The 19,482-nt window shown below is 47.7% G+C and overlaps 1 protein-coding gene across 2 annotated transcripts in view; it reads right to left on the reverse strand.

Moving 5' to 3' along the window:
* Positions 1-7,900, reverse strand: part of MXRA8 (matrix remodeling associated 8) — a 40,342-nt gene extending 32,442 nt beyond the window's left edge. Inside the window, exons 1-2 of one of the 2 annotated variants that reach the window (XM_030537754.1) lie at positions 7,852-7,900; positions 3,634-3,724 (exon numbers count right to left, since the gene is read on the reverse strand). In XM_030537754.1, the coding sequence (XP_030393614.1) occupies positions 3,634-3,682 (49 nt within the window). In that variant the 5' untranslated portion in view covers positions 3,683-3,724; positions 7,852-7,900. Of the gene's footprint in view, positions 1-3,633; positions 3,725-3,893; positions 3,946-7,851 lie in introns of those variants that run through there. The other variant, XM_030537755.1, reaches the window with a different exon arrangement.
* Positions 7,901-19,482: the final 11,582 nt, after the last annotated feature.

The following is a 19,482-nucleotide window of genomic DNA, read 5'->3' on the forward strand; positions in this document are numbered from 1 at the left end:
CCATCGTGATTATCTAAGTCTGACCTTCTGCACATCACAGGCCACAGAACCTCACCCACCCTCTCCTGTAACAGACCCTGAACCTCTGGCTGAGTTACTGACGTCCTTAAATCATGGTTGAAAGATGTCAAGTTACAGAGAATTCACCATTTACACTTGTTTAAACCTCCACGTGACCCGTGAGCCATGCTGCAGAGGAAGGTGAAAGCCTCCCCCGCCCCGAGGGTCTCTGCCAATTGGACCCGGAAGAAATTCCTTCTCAACCCAAATATGGCGCTCAGTTAGACCCTGAGCATGTGGGCAAGACCCACCATGGAGACACTTGGGAAAGAATTCTCTGTAGCAATTGAGAGCTCTTCCTCCTGTTTAGCGAAACTGTGTCAAAGCTGTGCAGCACCCCGGATTCTAAACAATAGCACTCGTGATCCTGGCCATAGTCCTTTCAGTGTCAAAGTGACGCATGACACCTTCGTGAGCAAGGTGTTATCACTTCTAATCTGCACTTCAGGAAATTGAGCTCTGGAGAGGTTCAGGCCAACGCCTTTGAAAGTGAACACTGATCTTAGGTGCCTCAGTTTTGGGGTGCCCAACTTGGGGCACCCTGGGCCTGATTTGCAGAAGGGCTGAGCACCTGTAGCATGCAGGGACTTCAGCAGGGCTTGGGATCAGCCCGTAGGTGTCTCTGGTTGGGTAGCCTAAGAAATCAGACACGCCCCGAATCAGCAGCCGCTTATGAAAATTTCAGCCTAACCCAGATCACATAGTCAGACAATCACAGAGCCAGGACTAGATCCTGGGACTCCTGCCTCCCACTCCCTGCTCTAACCATTAACACACAACTGTGGTGCTGTCTAGATGCCTGAGCATACGTCGAAGGAAGTGACACCTCTGCACTGGCCATTAAACCAGCCTCTATTGACAAAAAGGGAGCTGCCGCTCCTCTTGCTGGAGGGATGACAGCATCACGGTCTGGTTGGAGCGAGAGGGCGGTGGATCAGGCCTTGAATGAGGAGCTTACTCAAAAACGGGAGTTTTTCAAAAAGTTAAAAATAAGAAGCATGTGAAAATACCAAGTTCCTCGTTCTCCATCATCGCGACCCCTGCATCAGCACTTTTAAGGGCCTTCCTAGAGCTATTCCCATGTCAGTGCAAACATACCAGATGCTGCTACTGACTTAAGCTCATACTCTCTTGGAAAATGGTAACAACTTCACGCTGGCTCCTTGGGGGCCTGACCTAGTGTCAACAGGACCATTATGGTTTATCTTGCAGGCACTGTACTAGCAATAGCTACACCGAACAGCTCAACTTAGTTCTGGGAATAGCAGAAGGAAGCGGATCAATGCCCCTCTTTTCAAGTCACCCAGGCGGGGGCATCAGTGAGTAATGCAAGTGCTTGCTTCCTAATGGCTAACCACAATGCATCCCTGCTGCTCCTATCTCCTGCTGGCCTGGGAGTGAAAGACCGAGGCTGGATCTTGAATGAAGATCCCCTCAAAGGCAGCCACTTGATTGCTGAGTCAGCCCTTGCATTGGTGTTTTTTTAAGTCCCCATTTAAAAAAAATAAAGGCTCCTGGGATTTAATTTCTCAACAGCAGATTTTTGTTCTTGCTTTCGGAGGGGATTTTGGGACTCCCAAAAGCTTCCCCAGCCATCAAACTCTAACATTCCAACACCTTCCCACAAGTGGGAACATGCCTGTCAGACCGGAGAGAGACAAAAATATGCCGTCTCAGCAGAAAGAAAAACGTCCTCCGGCTGCACGAGGAGCCAGGAGACGCTCCGCCAGCATTTGCCCGTTGCCATCTTGGCTGCTGTGCACACAGGCCCTGCTTCTCCCAGACAGCTCAGATGTGTGTTTCGCTTTGTAAACACGTCTCAGCCTCGTGTTCAGTGTGTTGGCCTGCGGCCTGCTACGCAGAGCCATTCGGAACAGAGCCGGCCTTTCCCCGAGGGATGAACGCTCCAGGGTGGAGATCAGAACCGCATCTCATCAAAGGTTAAAGGAACGGGATTTCTCGCCGCCTTGCTTCCAACTTTATTTTCATGGGAATTTGGTGAAGTCAGCCTGGAAGTGGAAGATCTCTGACATGGCTCCAACCCTGCCCCCACCCCCATACACTGCGCCCAAATGTGTCCGCTAGAACCCCTCAACCCTGACCTGCAGGTCTGAGCCCCACAGTGCTCCACTGCTGATGAGCAGCAACACAACCTGCTGTTCTTGTCCCACATGCTCCTCAAGCTTTGCCAAAGCACCTGAATTGTGTAGGTTTCAGTCCCAGCTGGTTTCAGTCCCCTCAGTTCTGCCAGTGCTTCTCAGGCATGACATGAAACCATCTCCCCCTGCTCCGGTCACGGATCCCCACACAGCTCTCCCACTGCTCCTCAGTCATGATCGTCTCTTCTGGCGCTGAGTCCCTCACAGCTCTGCCCGTGCCCCACAGTCCTCATCGGCAGCCTTCCCTGCTCTGCCCGTCCTGAACCATGCCCAGAGGCACTGCAAACTGTGGATGGCTTGGTGAGGTGAAAAATATCCACCAGGGACCAGACTGAGCACAAAAACTGAATTCACCTGTGAAAGGAGCTATGCAAGGCAGGTGCGGGGAAACCCCAGCCACTGGCTAATGGGATTATTTGGGTTTATGAAGCTGGGGGATAAAACAGCCCCAAAAGAGCTTGCACCCGACATTTCCCAGATGGGCTGCACTGTCGTCCTTCAGAAACTGAGCTGTCCTGTGCCCCGGGGAGAGCCAGCCTTGCTCACACCCACCTCTCCTCAGAGGTGTCGAAGGGGCTGGTTGGGGTTGTGTGACGTGGGCTGCTTCCTTCTGGGGGGCTGCTATTTACCCACAAGTCTTTTCACTTCATTAGAACCAGCTGAGGCCCCCTTTCTCGGCGCATTGGATCTGTCATTGCCCCCTGAAAACTTTGCAACACAGGAAACAACATAAAAAGTGCCACGTTTCTATAATAACCCCCCCCCCCCGCCCAAACCATCCTCCCCTTTCTCCATCTCCACCCTCCTCTGGGATGTCAGGTGAATCCTCTTTTTACCTGGGCAGCCCAAACAGTTTTAGCATTTCCCCCCTTACCACCCATAACAACTGCCTGCTCCTGCCTTACAGCACAAAGTCACCTGAGATCAAATGATTCAGAGCGTCTCAAAGCTTTGGGGCAATACCAGGCTATGTTCCTTCCCTTCCTTTTGCACGCCAGCAAAAGAAACCGAAGTACATGGATAACGACCCAGAACATCCTCTGATCAACCCCTCCCCACCAAATATGCCTCCTCCAGAAAAGCCAAGAGAAATCCCTTTTCCCCATCCAAACCTTTTCCCCCACCAAGGGCGACCAGACAGCAAGTGTGAAAAATTGGGACGGGGTAGGGGGTAATAGGAGCCTATATAAGAAAAAGACTCAAAAATCAGGACTGTCCCTATAAAATCAGGACATCTGGTCATCCTGCCCTCACCCCACCACACACACACACTCCAGAAAAACAAATAGCTACAAGCATCTAAACCAAAACACTGAACTGACAGAGCCAGCTCCCCCAGGTAAACTCCAAGCCCCCATTCTCTCGGGGTGCAAGAAAGACACATAACATTGATGCCGATCAGCTAGAAGCTTACTTTGCAGAAGCAAAAGCTGCCACAGAAGGAGTTTTGCTACTTGCTCCATTTCTTCAGCCTCTGTGTGTTTCTCAATCTCTCTCTCTCTCTCCTGAAAAACAAGTTGAAGTTGTTTTTTTTAACCCAAAAACACTATGACCTCATCACTGTACAGCCGGGGAGCCAGGGACAGCAGCTCAAATTCTTGCAGTATTACTCCACCTACAATTTATAACACCCACCTCCCTTCTGCACTGCCCCCTTAAAAACACTCTCTCTACCTCCTTCCCTTCCTTAAAGCTTCCTGCTCAATTTCTCCAAAACACAAGCTCTCTCTCTTCCCCCCCTTGGATCCTTCTGCTCTGCTCCCTGACTTTGATGTCAAAGTCTCATCTGCTGACTTTCGCTGGTCCCACACAGCTCTGCGCTCCAAAACCCAGCCCCCTCCCCCTACTTCCCTTCTGGGTATGGAACTAATTTTCCTTCTGCTTTTACTGGATCCAGCTGTTTCTTTCTTTTGACACTCATCCAGCTGTCTGCCAGGGACAGGATTTTTGAACCTTTGTGGTTTTTTGATCTGTGTCTCCTCATATGGTTTTACTTTAAAAACAAGTCTCAGAGGATGATTTAGGAAACAATGTTGACTTGAGTTCAGGGCAGTGGGGGCAAAACAGACTAGATTATAATTGTCCCCTTAAATGTCTCCTGATGGACAGGACCCCTCTCCAGCCTTTGGTGCCAGCTTCTCTGCTATGTAGAGACAGGAGAGATACGACCAGCGGAGAACCTCTACATCAAGCTCCGTGTACAAGAATGGAACAATGCCATGGGTTGATTGATTTCTATTCAAAGAAAAAGCAGACGCCTTGTACAGTGGATCTTGGAGAGCCCAACATACTGATCTTTGTTTCCTTGGTCCGCTCGTAAGCTGTTAGATACAAGACTAATAGGGCCATGATACAGCAATGATCTCAGGTAGTGATGGAAAAGCAGAGTTCTTAGTGGGCTCCTGCTCATGAGAAAGATTGTTAAGTTAGGCCAGGTCTGTACATAAAGTGGTACCAATGTGACAAAAAGTGTGATTTTATATCAGTTCAGTTACCGGTGCAATGTTGTTCATGGACACAGACATCCATTCAAACCTGGCTCAGAGCAGTTTAACTTGCATCAGTAAATGCACAGCCCCATGCTAAACCAAAATAACCAGTTTTAAACTGATATGAAAGACCACATATGAAAGCGGCAGCAGTTTAACTAAATCAATTTCAGTGAAATCAACGCAGGTTTTGTATGTAGAGAGTCAATTTTGAGGAATAACTGAACTATCTGTGGATAATTCCCTCTTCACCTGAAAACAAAATCTGGCCAGCTAGTTTCTCCAGCATCCAAGCGCTACCTGCAGAAATTGGATGAGTCTTCCCCAAGTTCACACAGCTATTTAAAAAAAACAAAAATCAAACATACATATTTTCAAATCCAATGTTAAAACTCCAAGGCAAGTCTTCCATTCTCCAAGAGTAACTGTTACTCTGCAGAATGTCAACCCCATAGAGACAAGAAAAGATGCCTGAGAGCCAGTGGAGTCAAAGATGCAGCTGGTACAGGAAACAGAATGCAAGAGCTCCTGATCTGCTAACTCTCAATGGCAGAAAATAAATGAATACAGTCAGAAGTAACAGTAAGGCCTTGGCCTGAAATCCGTAAACCCTCCATTATGAGCGGAGACTCTTCCTTCATCTCTGCTGAACATCTCAGCGGGTTCTGTGTCCTTTTAGCACACCAAAGGGAGCTCCCGCTACCAGATCGCACTGAAGACAACATGAAAGAGAAGAGAAAGATTCGTTTCCAAACGTGAAGATGACCCTTCAAGCCAAGAAAAAAAACCCAACCCTTGCCCTAACTTTAGTGAGGAAGGTCTTTCTGTTCCTTATCAGTCCGTTTTTTGATTCGGAAAATGAACCCAATCCTAAACTGGCGAATAATAAACCTTAGTGGGTGACATCTTGAGTCAGGACTCATGAGTTCTCTTTCTGGTTCAGTATTGATCTGTCATGTGGTGGCGTGGGCACCCACAACTCTCTCCGAGGTCAGTAGGTGCTCACAATCATTGCGAATCAAATCATAGCTCCCCGTGCCTTGGGCTAGCTTCTTTGTGACTCTGCTGTGTCAACACTTCCCCTCGTCAGAGGTGTTGGAAGCTTAATTGCTTGGAAAACACTTTGAGATCCTTAGATGGAAGCAGAACCAAAAACCTGATTCCAAAATTGCCTAAACTTTGGGGAAGTTGATCCATGTTCAGGCTTTGCAGCTATATCTATAAAGGGATGAACAACACACCCAGATGAAAACACCTCTGTCACCTCCCATTCTTCAAATCTAGTCCAATTTTCAATCTCTCTCTAGAACAAAGGCTGTGTGTGTGGAGATGTAATCTGACAATGCTTATATGGATGCCCTGGCTCTAGTCATGTGCTGTTAACATTACAGAGTAAAACCATCTGAGCTGCCATTCCCCATGCTAGGGAGGTCAAGGACAGCAGCAGTAGAGCTGTGACACGGAGGGATTTTTCAATTCCGTGACAGTTCCAAAAATTGTGGGGGGGGAGTAATAATTTTCAGTCAAACCAGAAAATAATTTTTGGTGAATCTAAAAGTCAGGAAGAAAATTCATTTTGAAGCGAATGAAAAGTTTTGTTTTGCTTTTTACCCCTTTTCAACATTTTTGATTTTTAAAAAATAAAATTCAAGATTTTGAAGCGAAGTCATTGTGAACCAAAAAAAAAATATAATCAAAATTTTTTGTTTCAAAAAGGTCAAAAATGAAACATTTCCATTTTTCCAGAATTTTTTAAAAGTATTTTATTTGGCAGACACAATTTAGCAAAACCAGCACAAATTTGCCAAACGTTTTGGTGAGTCCAAATCTGCATTTTTCACCAACAAATAGTTTTGGCCAAAAAATTCCACCTAGCTCTAATCAGCAACATGGGCTACCATCAGCCCTGATCAGCAGCGTTCAGATTTCCTTTACGTAGCATCTGACTCAGAACAATGCCCAGACGTTTGATGGAAGCAGACTTGGAGGAATGCACATTTCAAAGGTTGTTCTGTGCTGGGAGTGGCTTAAATTCAAATTCACAACCTATTTGTCGCAGTGGTTCTTCTGTTTGCATGCTTTCTGATTTTCATTTAACTCCTCTTTTCGCCTGCATATTTTGCCAGTCAATAGCATCCTTATGAGGATCCACCAGAAACTGACGCATGTATAGGTTTGCAACAGAGCATGGATAGCTTTGCTTGTGTCTGGCTCCTATATACCACAGATAGTGCTCAGATAGTAGCACTTTTGCCTCAGTGGCTGAAGGCTGGGGGTTCAAGTCAATATTATTTTTATTACAGTAATACCTAGAGACCCCAAGACAAGATCAGGGACCCACTGTGTTAAGTGGGTCCCTGATTGGTCTCTGTGCAGGCAAAAAGTATTATTGTGCCCATTTTAAAGAATGGGAACTGAGCCACTGAGAGATACCAATGAAAGTCAGTGGGACTCAGGCACCTAAATCCCTCAGGGGCTTTTGAAAATATTACCCAAGGTCACTCAGGGAGAGCTAGGAAATGGACCCAAATCTCTCGAGTCCCAGTTTAACACCTTCACCACAAGATCAAAATCTTGCACCCAGATTTGAGTCCATGCCGTGCTAATGCCAGAGAGGGCTGCACTTAGATGGGATGTTCAGCCTAACACGGATCGCCTCTAAGGGCTGTAACAAAGGAAGTTACAGACCCCAGGGCACCTTCCCAGACAGCATAGGGAGAGGACTTGAATGTCGCCTCTCAGTAGGAGCTGGTACATGAGGATTGCCTAGGGCAGAGTAACTGGTGGTACTTGCTCTCACAGCATGTAGCATGAATAACATAACAGGAGTATGAAAAGTGCTTAGTGTTATTTTAGGACTTGGGCTCAATTCTCAGCGGGTGTAAGCTGGCGCCGTTCCATTAGAATTTGGCCCTGTGCTTTGGTCTTGAATGATTTTGTACTTTGGAGAATTGTTTAACTGCCTTCTAGAAATTAGCAGTGGATTTTACCCTGCTCTAGGGTTCCATTTAAACAGTCTGGTGCAAAGCACATAATTCTATGGCTTTCTCTCGGACTCTTCCGGTCAAGTCCGATGGGCATCTCTTACGTGACCAGGCCTATACCTGCAAAGAGCAGGGTATGTTAGGGCAGCCCACTCCTACCTTTCTTCTCGTCCGACTGAGTGAACTCTTGAATGGTACTTTCCCAGTCCTCCCCTCGGATCCGAACAGCAGGGAATGACTGTCTCATTTGCAGTTTAGATTTTTTCAGTAGAGAAGTTCAGTCCCTCCACGGTCCTTCTCATCTCCCCTTCCCGTTGCCCCCTCTGCGCCTGTCCCTTTCAGAGGCTCCTGGCCTTCCACTCAGGCCTGTGAAGCGCACCACCACCGGGCACCAAGAGGCGTCTCAGACCTCTTTGCCAAGCAGCATTCGATACAGCAATCAGTTTCCCAGCGTTACACAGCCTTCCTGTTTGGTAACGTGTCACGCAGCCTCAGAGAGAATGGAAATCTTTAGCAGCTGGCAGCCTTCTCCGCTTTGTAGACAAACACACAGTTAGTCAGCCATGAGCATTGCCCTTTTCATGTGGGTTTCAGATTGGGCTGTTTGATGCACTGTAGCTGATTGAGGCTATCAGATGGCCGATAAGAGGCTCAGTGGCAAAGCCCTGTGTGTTCAAACACCTGGATTCCCTAAAGCCACATGTTTGAATCCTACCAGGGCTACCACATCCCTTTGTTCTTCCAAGGGAAATAAACACATAACCCTAGAAAGTTAAAAGTATGTGGATCTGTCCAACAAGCCCTTCAAACCAAAGGATATTGAAGGTCTCCGTAGCATTTCTATCAGAGAAAGTGTGTGCCTCTGGTCAATTTTTCCCGTCACAATATTATACCCTGTCCTGTGTGCTACATGGTAGCTTTCCCCCACCCTAGAAGTGGTTGCTTTCGTGGAGCTGTGTTTTTCTAGCTGGATAAGTGCGTTTGGAGGAAAGGTGCATTATGAATGTAACATTTTATTACAGAGATCTAAACACCAGGACATAGTGTGCGCGCTGCAACAAGTGTGAGCTGAAGGGCAGCCAGACTAGATCAGATACGTGGTCCATCCAGCCCAATATCCTGCCTCCAACAGTGACCAGCACCACGTGCTTCAGAGGAGGTGCAAGAAACTCCAGTGATTATTATTAAATAATCTGTCCATAAACAACGGTTCTTTTTAACAGATACAGACTCAGCCCAGTGGAAACAAGCCACAGCAAAGCTCCAACCCAGGTGGGATGCACTGGTTTGGCTACAAGATCCCACTGAAATTTGACCCCGAACTTGAACTGAACCACTCTGCTGGAATATGGAAGAGTGGGGGTAACTATGCTTGTTTTCCTGACTCTCTGCTCTTCTCAGGATTAGAAATCCAGAAATCCCAGCTCGTGCTGGCCCCAGTCCCTACCCAGCCCAGCGGGAATGCTTTGGTGTAAGCCAAAGGGGAGTCAGAGAAGCTTGAGGAGCTATTCAGAGGAGCACCTGCGCCAGTCATTTGGAGGGTTGTCTCTTCCTAACTCCAACCTGACCCCTGCAGAGACGGGTCGATGACCCTCTTCAGAGAGGAACGCCAAAGGGTCAGGGCTGGCAGGGACATCACAAGGGCACCGAGAGGAGGAAGCATGGCCTAGTGGGTAAAGTATAAGACGAGGCATGTACCACTACTGGACCCTGAAATCATTTCACCTCCTCGCTGTACCTGCATTTCCCCATACGGGGACTCAACATCCTGCTTAATTCAGGCATTTTTGCAAAGTGCTTTGAGATCATCAGATGGGAGGAGCTAGAAAAATGCACCATGATTAGCTTAGTTTCCAAAACTCCTGCCTGTCGCACTTTCCCCCCGGCTCCGAGCTGAACACCAGCTACCAGCCCTCCAGCTGGTGTCCATCACGACTCCACAGATGACACCGATCTCCAGCTGAGACTCTGGCCTGTCATCTCTGCCTGAGGAGAGTGGGAGAAGGAGCCTTTCCTCTTGTATCCTGTTGCCTCCGTGGGTCAGAAGAGCAAGATGAAATGGTTCTGAACCCACGGCCCTCTGCCCAGCTGCGTCATCAGAGAGCAGTGCCTGCAAGACCTGTAGCTCAGCAGCAGAAAGCCTCGTGGGACTGCCACCCTTCTGCATCTTCCAAGCTCGGGACCAGCCCCACCCTGCTCCATTCTTTACCCCCTCCTGCTGATCAACCTTGGCCTTCTGGGCATCGACTGCAGGTCCCTTCCCTTCCCCTCCCCTCTTCTGCCTCCTGGGTCTGGCTTTGCAGAAGCTGCTGGCTGTGCCTTGCATGACTTCTCTGGATGGCTGTGGTTGCTGCTGTTATGAATCGGCTATTTCCTGTCTGAAAGGAGCCAAAATCCAGGCAGAAGCCACTGAGGTCTGCAAAGGAAAACAGCTAAACTGGCAAGAAGAGGCACAGCCTCTCTGGGGCTCAGGCTGAGAGAAGGGGAGAGGTAGAGGGGAGCCAAGGGGTTCTGGAACATCCCTCTCCAAGCGGGTGTGGCTTGCAGGCCCTTGCCATGTTGCATGTCCCATCCCCCATCCCAGACCCTAAGGCCCCATGCTGGTCTGGCCGGCCTTCCCAGCTGAGGCCAACCGGGGCCACTCTTGGGTTGGCCAGTCCATGGTTGTACCCAGGAAGACCATGGAGATGAGGTAACTGCCTCAGCTGCTCTCCCTGGTACTTGTCAGGCTGGGCATGGAGGGGTGAGCTTGGGACCAGAAGCTAGATCCTCCATGGAAACCAGCTCAGCCAGCTTTTCCCAGGTCTCTCCTGTGCCCTCCCTTCTAGTGGTATTTGGGGTACTGATTCTCCAAACCAGCAGCGCGGCTCATTTTCTCAAAGTGGCACATTCCAGCTGCCCTGCTCTGACCATGGGGATGGCCAAAGAAAAGCAGCTTCACTCAGGGAGAAACCGCTTCTGCTTCATCATTTCGACCAACCAGCCACAGGCCTCTGGCCACCCAGCACCCACAGAGCAGATCAAGGCATGTTACAGGGCACCATGGCAAGACTCTTTGTGCGCTGAAGGACATGTTGGATCTGGTTTAGGATTCATGCAGTTGCAGTCCTGCCAGGGAAGCTGATGACTAAGTCCAATCAGTCTTACTTCTTGTCCAGCCAATCGCTCAGGCAAACAAGTGTGTTTACATTTACGGGTGATAATGCTGCATGCTTCTTATTTACAATGTCCCCAGAAAGTGAGAACGGACATTTGCATTGGCACTGTTGTAGCTGGTGTTGCAATGTATTTACGTGCATATGCTAAACATCTGTATGCCCCTTCAGGCTCTAAAGTTTTACATTGTTTTGTTTTTGAGTGAAGTTATATATATAAAAACTACATTTGTAAGTTGCACTTTCATGATAAAGAGATTGCACTACGGTACTTGTATGAGGTGAGTTGAGAAATATTTTTGTTCATCTTTTTTACAGTGCAAATATTTGTAATCCAAAATAACAATATAAAGTGAGCACTGTACACTGAGTATTCTGTGCTGTGATTGAAATCAATATATTGGAAAATGTAGAAAGACATCCAAAAATATTTATAACACATTTCAGTTGGTATTTTAGTATTGGTTAACAGTGTGATTAAAACTGCGATGAATCGCGACTATTTTTTTAATCTCATGATTAACTATGATTATTTTTTTAATTGACAGCCCTCCTTTAAATCTTTTTGTTTAAAACTTGCACTACACTTTATTAGTGCCAGAGAAATTATCTAGACTGTTGACATGTCCAAACACCACAGCCCAACTGACGATATAAAGAGACACAGCACACACCTATTTGCTCTCTGAGAGAGCCACCACGCTAAGGAACGAGTGGCTTTCAGGCACAGCAGGAGTAGTTCCCACTGGACAGGAAGACACAAAATAACATAGCATGAGTCATTCACAAAGCCCGCGTCAATGATCCATGATCAAACTACCAATGATCCTTTTAGGTCTGTTCTAACATGGGATTGGATGACATCTCATCATAATCCTTGAGGGGGCCATTTAAGGAACTGGGGTAAAAACCCGTCTGGGGATTGGTCCTGCTTTGAGCAGGGGGTTGGACTAGATACCTCCTGAGGTCCCTTCCAACCCTGATATTCTATGATTCTATGATTAATCCGCTCTGGGAGATCAAAAGCAAGGAAAAGATTCCTATCAAGGGGGAGGCATAGCTCAGTGGTTTGAGCTATTGGCCTGCTAAACCCAGGATTGTGAGTTCAATCCTTGAGGAGGCCACGTAGGGATCTGAGTAAAAATCAGTACTTAGCCCTGCTAGTGAAGGCAGGAGGCTGGATTTGATGACTTTTCAGGGTCCCTTCCAGCTCTGTGAGATAGGTATATCTCCATATCTATACAGCAGAGCTGGGGGTTTCCAGCACAAGGAGCACTACAGATGGGAAATGAAGTGTAATGACAGGTGCATTGGCAAAGCAACATGGGTGCTGAAGATCAGGAGAGAGAAGCATCTGCAGAGCTGCACCTGGGAAGCCCAGGGCTGCCAGTCAGGATTAAGGTGCACAGATGCAATTCTTTGTAGCAGGAACTGCTCACATAACTCGTATTGTGCCATCAATCTGCTACATTCATGAGGACTTGCATATCATCCACATGCACTCCCTTTTCTCAGGACAATTTGATTAGAAAACCCGCCTTTAGTGCTGTCTATTGCTGACAGGCAAGAACAATGTAACACAATCCCACGTAGGTCACTGGAGAGTGCATGTTTCCCAGGAGGTTTCATTTGGTTGCAAAGCTTCTCCCATTAAAATAAATCTTCCATCTGCAATGAATCCCGTAAGCGAGACTGAAATAATACAACATGCACTTGGTTCCGTGAACTAAGAGGACAAAACTGAAATCTAGCCACAATGACAGGCTCATCAAATGAAGCCTATCATTATCTCAGTGACCTAACGAGCAGCGGCATCTCTCCGGGACTCCATGTTACAATGTTTCTTCTGTACTGAAATTACAGAGCTAAACCCCCTGACTTGCCTTTTCTGAAGAATTTATTCAAAATGAAAAGTCCAGGGTTCTGTGCAGGGTTCCTCTGTGTATTCCTGTTCAACAGCAGAACCTGAACGCAGAGAAACAATCAGTTTCACACATACAGAATGGGAAGAGACTGTCTAGGAAGGAGTATGGCAGAAAGAGATCTAGGGGTCATAGTGGACCACAAGCTTAATATGAGTCAACAGTGTGATACTGTTGCAAAAAAAGCAAACATGATTCTGGGATGCATTAACAGGTGTGTTGTAAACAAGACACGAGAAGTCATTCTTCCGCTTTACTCTGCGCTGGTCAGGCCTCAGCTGGAGTATTGTGTCCAGTTCTGGGCACCGCATTTCAAGAAAGATGTGGAAAAATTGGAGAGGGTCCAGAGAAGAGCAACAAGAATGATTAAAGGTCTTGAGAACATGACCTATGAAGGAAGGCTGAAGGAATTGGGTTTATTTAGTTTGGAAAAGAGAAGACTGAGAGGGGACATGATAGCAGTTTTCAGGTATCTAAAAGGGTGTCATCAGAAGGAGGGAAAAAACTTGTTCACCTTAGCCTCCAATGATAGAACAAGAAGCAATGGGCTTAAACTGCAGCAAGGGAGATTTAGGTTGGACATTAGGAAAAAGTTCCTAACTGTCAGGGTAGTTAAACACTGGAATAGATTGCCTAGGGAAGTTGTGGAATCTCCATCTCTGGAGATATTTAAGAGTAGGTTAGATAAATGGCTATTAGGGATGGTCTAGACAATATTTGGTCCTGCCATGAGGGCAGGGGACTGGACTCGATGACCTCTCGAGGTCCCTTCCAGTCCTGGAGTCTATAAGTCTATGAGTCTATGAGTCTCCAGCCTGACCCAGCTGCTGGCATAAATCCACGAGGCAGCTGGGTGAAGGTACCAGACTGCCTACTGTAACGGGCACACTTCAGCCTTTCTGGGTATTTATATGCACAGTAAAAGCATGACAAATTATTAGCCGGGAATTTCATCTATTAATTCCCCCGTTACGCTCCAGTGACAAACCTGCTGCTGGTGAAGAGAAAAGAGAGAGAGCCCTGGATCTAGTCAGCGGGGAAGCTGAGGTCAGATCAACAAGAGGAAGGATGACCCAGCGGTTGGGGTGCCAGCCCAGGACACCTGGGTTCACATCACCATTCTAGCACAGACTTTGGACAAATCACTTAGGGGGCGGATCCACAAAGGCATTTGGGTACCTAAATCACAGAGGGAGATGCCTTAATCACTGGACTAGAATCCCTCCCATTCCATCTGGCTGTTCAGATATTGCTGGCCAGTTAGGTGTCCTCGCATGCACCTTTTGCCATTAAACCTCTTGGGGGTTCTGGGCTGCTGTAGCTCCAGTCACTTTAACATCTTGGGACGGCACTATACTTAAACACCCGTTTTCACTGGGCGGCCTTCAGACTTGGATTCCTGGAATTCATTTCAAAACCAGGACTAGAAGCCAGCTAGAAAAACAGAAGACCTGCCCAAGAAACCAACAGAGATTTTTTCCAGACTTTAGTTTGAAGATTTTGTTTCCAAGATAAAAATGCAGAACTCAGGCTGACGGAGAATGAGTGGAGAGAGAATCTGGATGGATGGACTGATTTGTGGGCTTGAAAATCATCAAACAGGGGCAGATCCGCAGCTGGTGTAAATCAACATGGCTCTATTGACTTTGCTGGAGCTAAGTCAATTTACACCAGAATTATGGTACCATTTAAAACTTTCACAGTAGTGATGGACAAAATCTGCTTGATCACTGAATCCTATTGTAAGGGCCCCCGGTAATCGATTAATTAACTTAGCTCTTCTATAATGGGTTTATCCACAGACCTCAAAAAACTTTACAAAGGCAGGAAGTATCCTTATCCTCATTTTACAGATGGGGAAACTGAGGCACAGAGAGGGCCGTGACTTGCCCAAGGTCACCCAGCAAAGCAGTGGCAGAGCCAGGAATTGAATCAGGTCTCTTAAGTCCCAGTCCTGTGCTCTATCATTCTTCTGGAAAAACCTCTATTCGTGCTTTTAATTATAAATGGAAGGGAAAGCAGTAAAAGGAACCAGTGTGCTTTGTGGGGTGAGTGCAGGAGTCTCTGGGACATACAACTCATTGTGCCTGGCATCACAAAATGCATAAGAAGGGACCTCTATGCTGCAAGCCTTTGCTCCCTTTTGTCAAAGAGGAGCCCACCCTGGACAGCCACAGTAACACAGCATAACCCATCTGGGTCCCCTCTGCATCTTAGCAAATCCCCTTGTTGGCCAAGTCTCACTGGTCAGAACTCCGATGTGAGGGCTGGGAACTGAAACCACCCACCACAAACTCTTGGCCCTGACGCCATTCGATTTGCAGTCAGAGCCTCCACAGCTGCCCCATTTGCCAGCCTGTTGAGATACGAACAGGAACCAATCAAAACCTGCCTTCTGCATCTCGGATCCGAACTGAACCTTACACTGGGGTCAAAACAGGAGCAGGATATAAACCAAGGCTTATTCTCATGAGATCCCCAGCCCAATTTTGCAAGCTCAAGAGATTTGGAAAGTTTGGAGGAATGGCCAAACCTCTAGATTCTTAGCCAAACCGCCGACCATTTTTTGAAGTTCACTCATCACTCCTTCCCAGGCCACACAGCGCAGACTGGCCCGGGGAAACATGGGAGATATGCTGGGCACAGCTTGGCGAATTATTGACTGTGGACAAGTTATCCAGTGATTGACGTTCCTTTTTCTGTCTGTTCACAGCCAGGCCAGGACTTCCATCCCGTTGTTCAAGGTCCTCAGGTATCCGACAAATCTTCACTGCAGCCACACTTCAGCCCATGGGCTGCTCGCGGCTGTTCAGTGCAAGTATGCAATATTCAGGCTATGTGATTGGTCACCTAAGTCATATGTTATTGCGTCTATTCTATAATTGGATGTCTGGGGCTTTTATAAACTGAAGAAAGGCCTGAATAAATCAGTGGGGTTTGAATTCCCTCAGGGAAAGGGGAATTTGAAGGAGAGGGTGCAGAAGATAAACAAGCATTCGGGAAGTGGGGGCTTGCAAATAATACACTGGACTGGGACTAAGAAGATCTGAGTTGAATTCCTGGCTCTGCCACTGACTCCTTGTGTGACCCTGGGCAAATCACTTAGTCTCTGTGGGCGAGATTTTTAAAGGTATTCCCAGGAATGCTCATGGAAATGAATAAACTAAGCTGCAGACACAGTCAAATTAGATTAGAATTAGGGTCAGTGGCAGAGCCAGGAACAGAATCCAGCGCTCCTGAATCTCAGCCCAGTACCTTCTCCCCTGGACCGCGCTGCTTTTGTCTTATTAGAGAGGTGGGAACTAAGACCCTGCTTCTGGCGACTGCACTCACGTACGGGGGACTCTCGCAGTCCCACAGAGCTCCAGAGGAGTCAATGGGACTCCACACAGCCACAGGGCTCTGCTGTCACGTGCACCAATGCATTGTGGAATCAGGGCTTACCCAGCTACGCAGGGGAGAGAGTGCTGCTGCTGTTACACACTCTTCCCCATGTGCAAAGGGAGCAGACTGCAAAAATCAAGGTAAATATTTTCTCTCTCATTTCATTCATCCCCAGCAATCTCAGGGCTCAGGCTTTAGCCATGACTATGCTGGATAATGTGTGTGCAGACCGGAAGGTGATGGTCAGGTTGACGGTCTACCCACCAAGTTCTTTGACTCTCCCTGATCCCCTAAGCAAGGCAACACTCTTGCCATGTGTGTTTCCCCTTTCCTGTGGGTCTCATTCAAAAAATACAGACCTCATTCCCCCGCCAGTTCAAAGAGCCAGACCAGCACTAAGCACTAAAGTAAGACATGGGTGTTGAACTGAAAATGGTCCATCAGGTTACTCTGCGGCTGCGAAATGGTGGAAATGTGAAGTAAAAGTGGAAGTGAATGGGAGTTTGCCCTGAATAAAGACTTCAGGATTTGACCCTATGCACGGACAGGAATCAGTTCAAAGGCAGCCAACAGACACATACTGGGGCAAGGGGAAATCTGAACCAGGGCACTCAAGTGCCTTCAGATCACTCATGTCCATACAGAGCAACAACTGCTACATTTGAATGCAAACTGCATGGAATTCAGTGTGCCCAGCTCACGACGGCCTGGGTCACCCCCAGCAGGAGCTGTGGCTCTCAGGAGTCTCGGTATTTCAAACTTACACTTAGACCACTAAGCCGCCCCTTCGGCATATATCTCACATTTGTCCAACTCTGCAGATCACAGACAGCGCTAAGAACCAGGAGGAAATGACAGTGGAATCGAATCAGCCAGTTTGTTTGTCTTAGGCGTGCAAGACAAGCCAGCTTCCCAGTAGCCTGACATTCCACTCAGTGTTACTCATCCCTGTTTGTTAGTGATTTGAAAAAAGCTCTTAAAGACAATCAGGGAAAGAGGGGACCCTGATGTGTATCAGAATAGGTAGACTCAGGTCCCGTCTATGCTCCTGGGGACTCAGTCACAGGACAGCAGCGGTTACAAGTCAGCTAATTGTAAAATCTAGCTCTTATGGAGAGTTTTTCCTCAATAGATCTCAAAGCACATTACAAAGGAGGTCAGTGTCATTTTATAGATGGAGAAACTGAGGCATGGAGAGGCAAACTGACTTATCCAACAGGCCAGTCAGTCAGTGGCTGAGCTAGGGAAAAAACCCAGGACCCTTGAGTCCCAGTTCAGGGCTCTATGCACTCGGCCACACTGTCTCCTTGGTCACAGAAAATAGAGGCCATATCAGGTGGTTGGCTGGTGGGGAAGTCCAAGGTGTAGCACAGATCAGAAGCCCAGTCAAGACACGATTTATTCCATCTTTGCATCACAACGAACCCTCTTCTAACAGTGACCCCCACCCTACAGCTAGAACCTCACGGTTGGAACCCTGAAACCATGTCAATCTGACTGAAGCCTATGATGGGAGACAGCTGTTCTAAGCAGGTTCCCCCAGCTGCAATAGCCAGCAGCCCTGAGCCCTACAGTTCTGCTTGTCTTTATTTGGGGTGACGGGGTTCAGGGTGTGCACATCGACTTGCAAAGACTGTCACTGACTGGATCAGGACCAGAGACCCTCTTCCTTCTCCTTGACCCTTCTTTCCATTCACCGGTGAGCTGGGACACTTGTAACAGCCGTTAAGGTTGCTCCTCCTCACTGGAGCGTCTCCTCATTTACCTTTGGAAATAACCACTGCTGAGAGTGTGAGTGAATTTGGTGCTGGTGAAGCGGGCTGAAATGCCAGGCCTCTGCCTCTCCGTGGGCAGCAGCAAGCCAGTCTGCAACCGTGTACACCTCAGCGGCCACAGCCACGAGCGCTCTATGCTATTCCCGTGACTAACGAAAGCAGGCAGGACTCAAAGGTACTCAGGGAGTGGACCCCGTGCTGCAGAAAGGGCTCATTTTCAGAGTCATTTTTCTGACCATCAGCCTCGTGCTTGAAACCACATAGTCTAGCCTCTCCACATGAGAACCAGACTCTGGTGAAACCGGCTTTTGAAGGGACTCTGTTCCCCACACTAATTGCAGCCCATCAGCTGTGCCCACCTATAATAATGAGGCAGCAGCATCGCAAGCCCAGCAGCTTATTTTGAGATCGCAAATGACGGAGAGGGAGCAAGAGGGCTGGGAAAATCAATAGCTTTGTCCTGAAAAGAGTGCTGGGAGGCTGCCTCCCAAGAGGTTTTATTATTTTCCAAGGCTTTCCAGACCACTTCATTTACAAGAAAAGAAAACATCATTTGGGCTTAACGACGGCTGCCCTCCAGAATGCGATATAAGCCTGTTGCTAAATTCAGAGGCGGAAACACAGAGCTGGGCCAGCTCTTCAGACCTGGGGCTGCTCTGAAAGGGCAACTTGTATATCCACTCTGGGCCCGATTTCCAGAAGTGCTGAGCATCCCCAATTCCAGCTGAACATAATGAGGAGCTGCTGCTGTTGACCACCCCTGGAAATTGGATTATCCGTGTTTCTCTCTGCTTGGAAACCTACATCTCCCCACTTCTAATGATCACCGTTTGCACCTGTATTGAGCCTTCCGTCTAGAGTGACTAGACAGCAAGTGTGAAAAATCGGGACGGGGTAATAGGAGCCTGTATAAGAAAAAGACCCCAACAATTGGGACTGTCCCTATAAAATCGGGACATCTGGTCACCCTACTTCCATCCCAGGGTCGCAATGCCCTACACAACACCCTTGCCAGGCAGATGAGGACTATTATTCCCAATTTCAGAACAGAGGAAGCTGAGGCACAAACTGATTAAGTGACTTGCCAGAGGCCATAGAGGGAACCAGTGTTCCTGGCTCCTAGGCTCAGCTCGTCTAAGATATTTAGGTGCCTAACTCTCATTGGAACCAATAGGAGTTAGGTACCTAAATATCTTTGAGGGGCTGGGCCATAGTATCTTACTCAAACCTTGTCTTAGTAGGTCCTGGATGTTACTGCGGTAGTTAGCAATGCACTAGTTCCCCTGAAAGGAGTGCTGCCAGGTCTGAGGATCTAGGGTTCTAATAAGCTTCATTATAATCCGTTTCATTTGTGAAACCAGCCGGGTGTAATTTTACCCCTTCATTATCCATGAAGCCCATTGAAAGCAGCCAGCTGTTAACCAAGAAATTAATAGTTGTCATAAGTCATCGTCGCCTCGGAAAAGTGCAGTTTCTGAAACCACGGCTGAAAACTACCTCTCCATCATTCCTAATCTTTGTTTCGCAGCTTGATTGCTCTCCAAATGGCCCTGG

Source organism: Gopherus evgoodei, chromosome 18, assembly GCF_007399415.2.
Source record: "Gopherus evgoodei ecotype Sinaloan lineage chromosome 18, rGopEvg1_v1.p, whole genome shotgun sequence".
NCBI classification, from domain to species: Eukaryota; Metazoa; Chordata; order Testudines; family Testudinidae; genus Gopherus; species Gopherus evgoodei.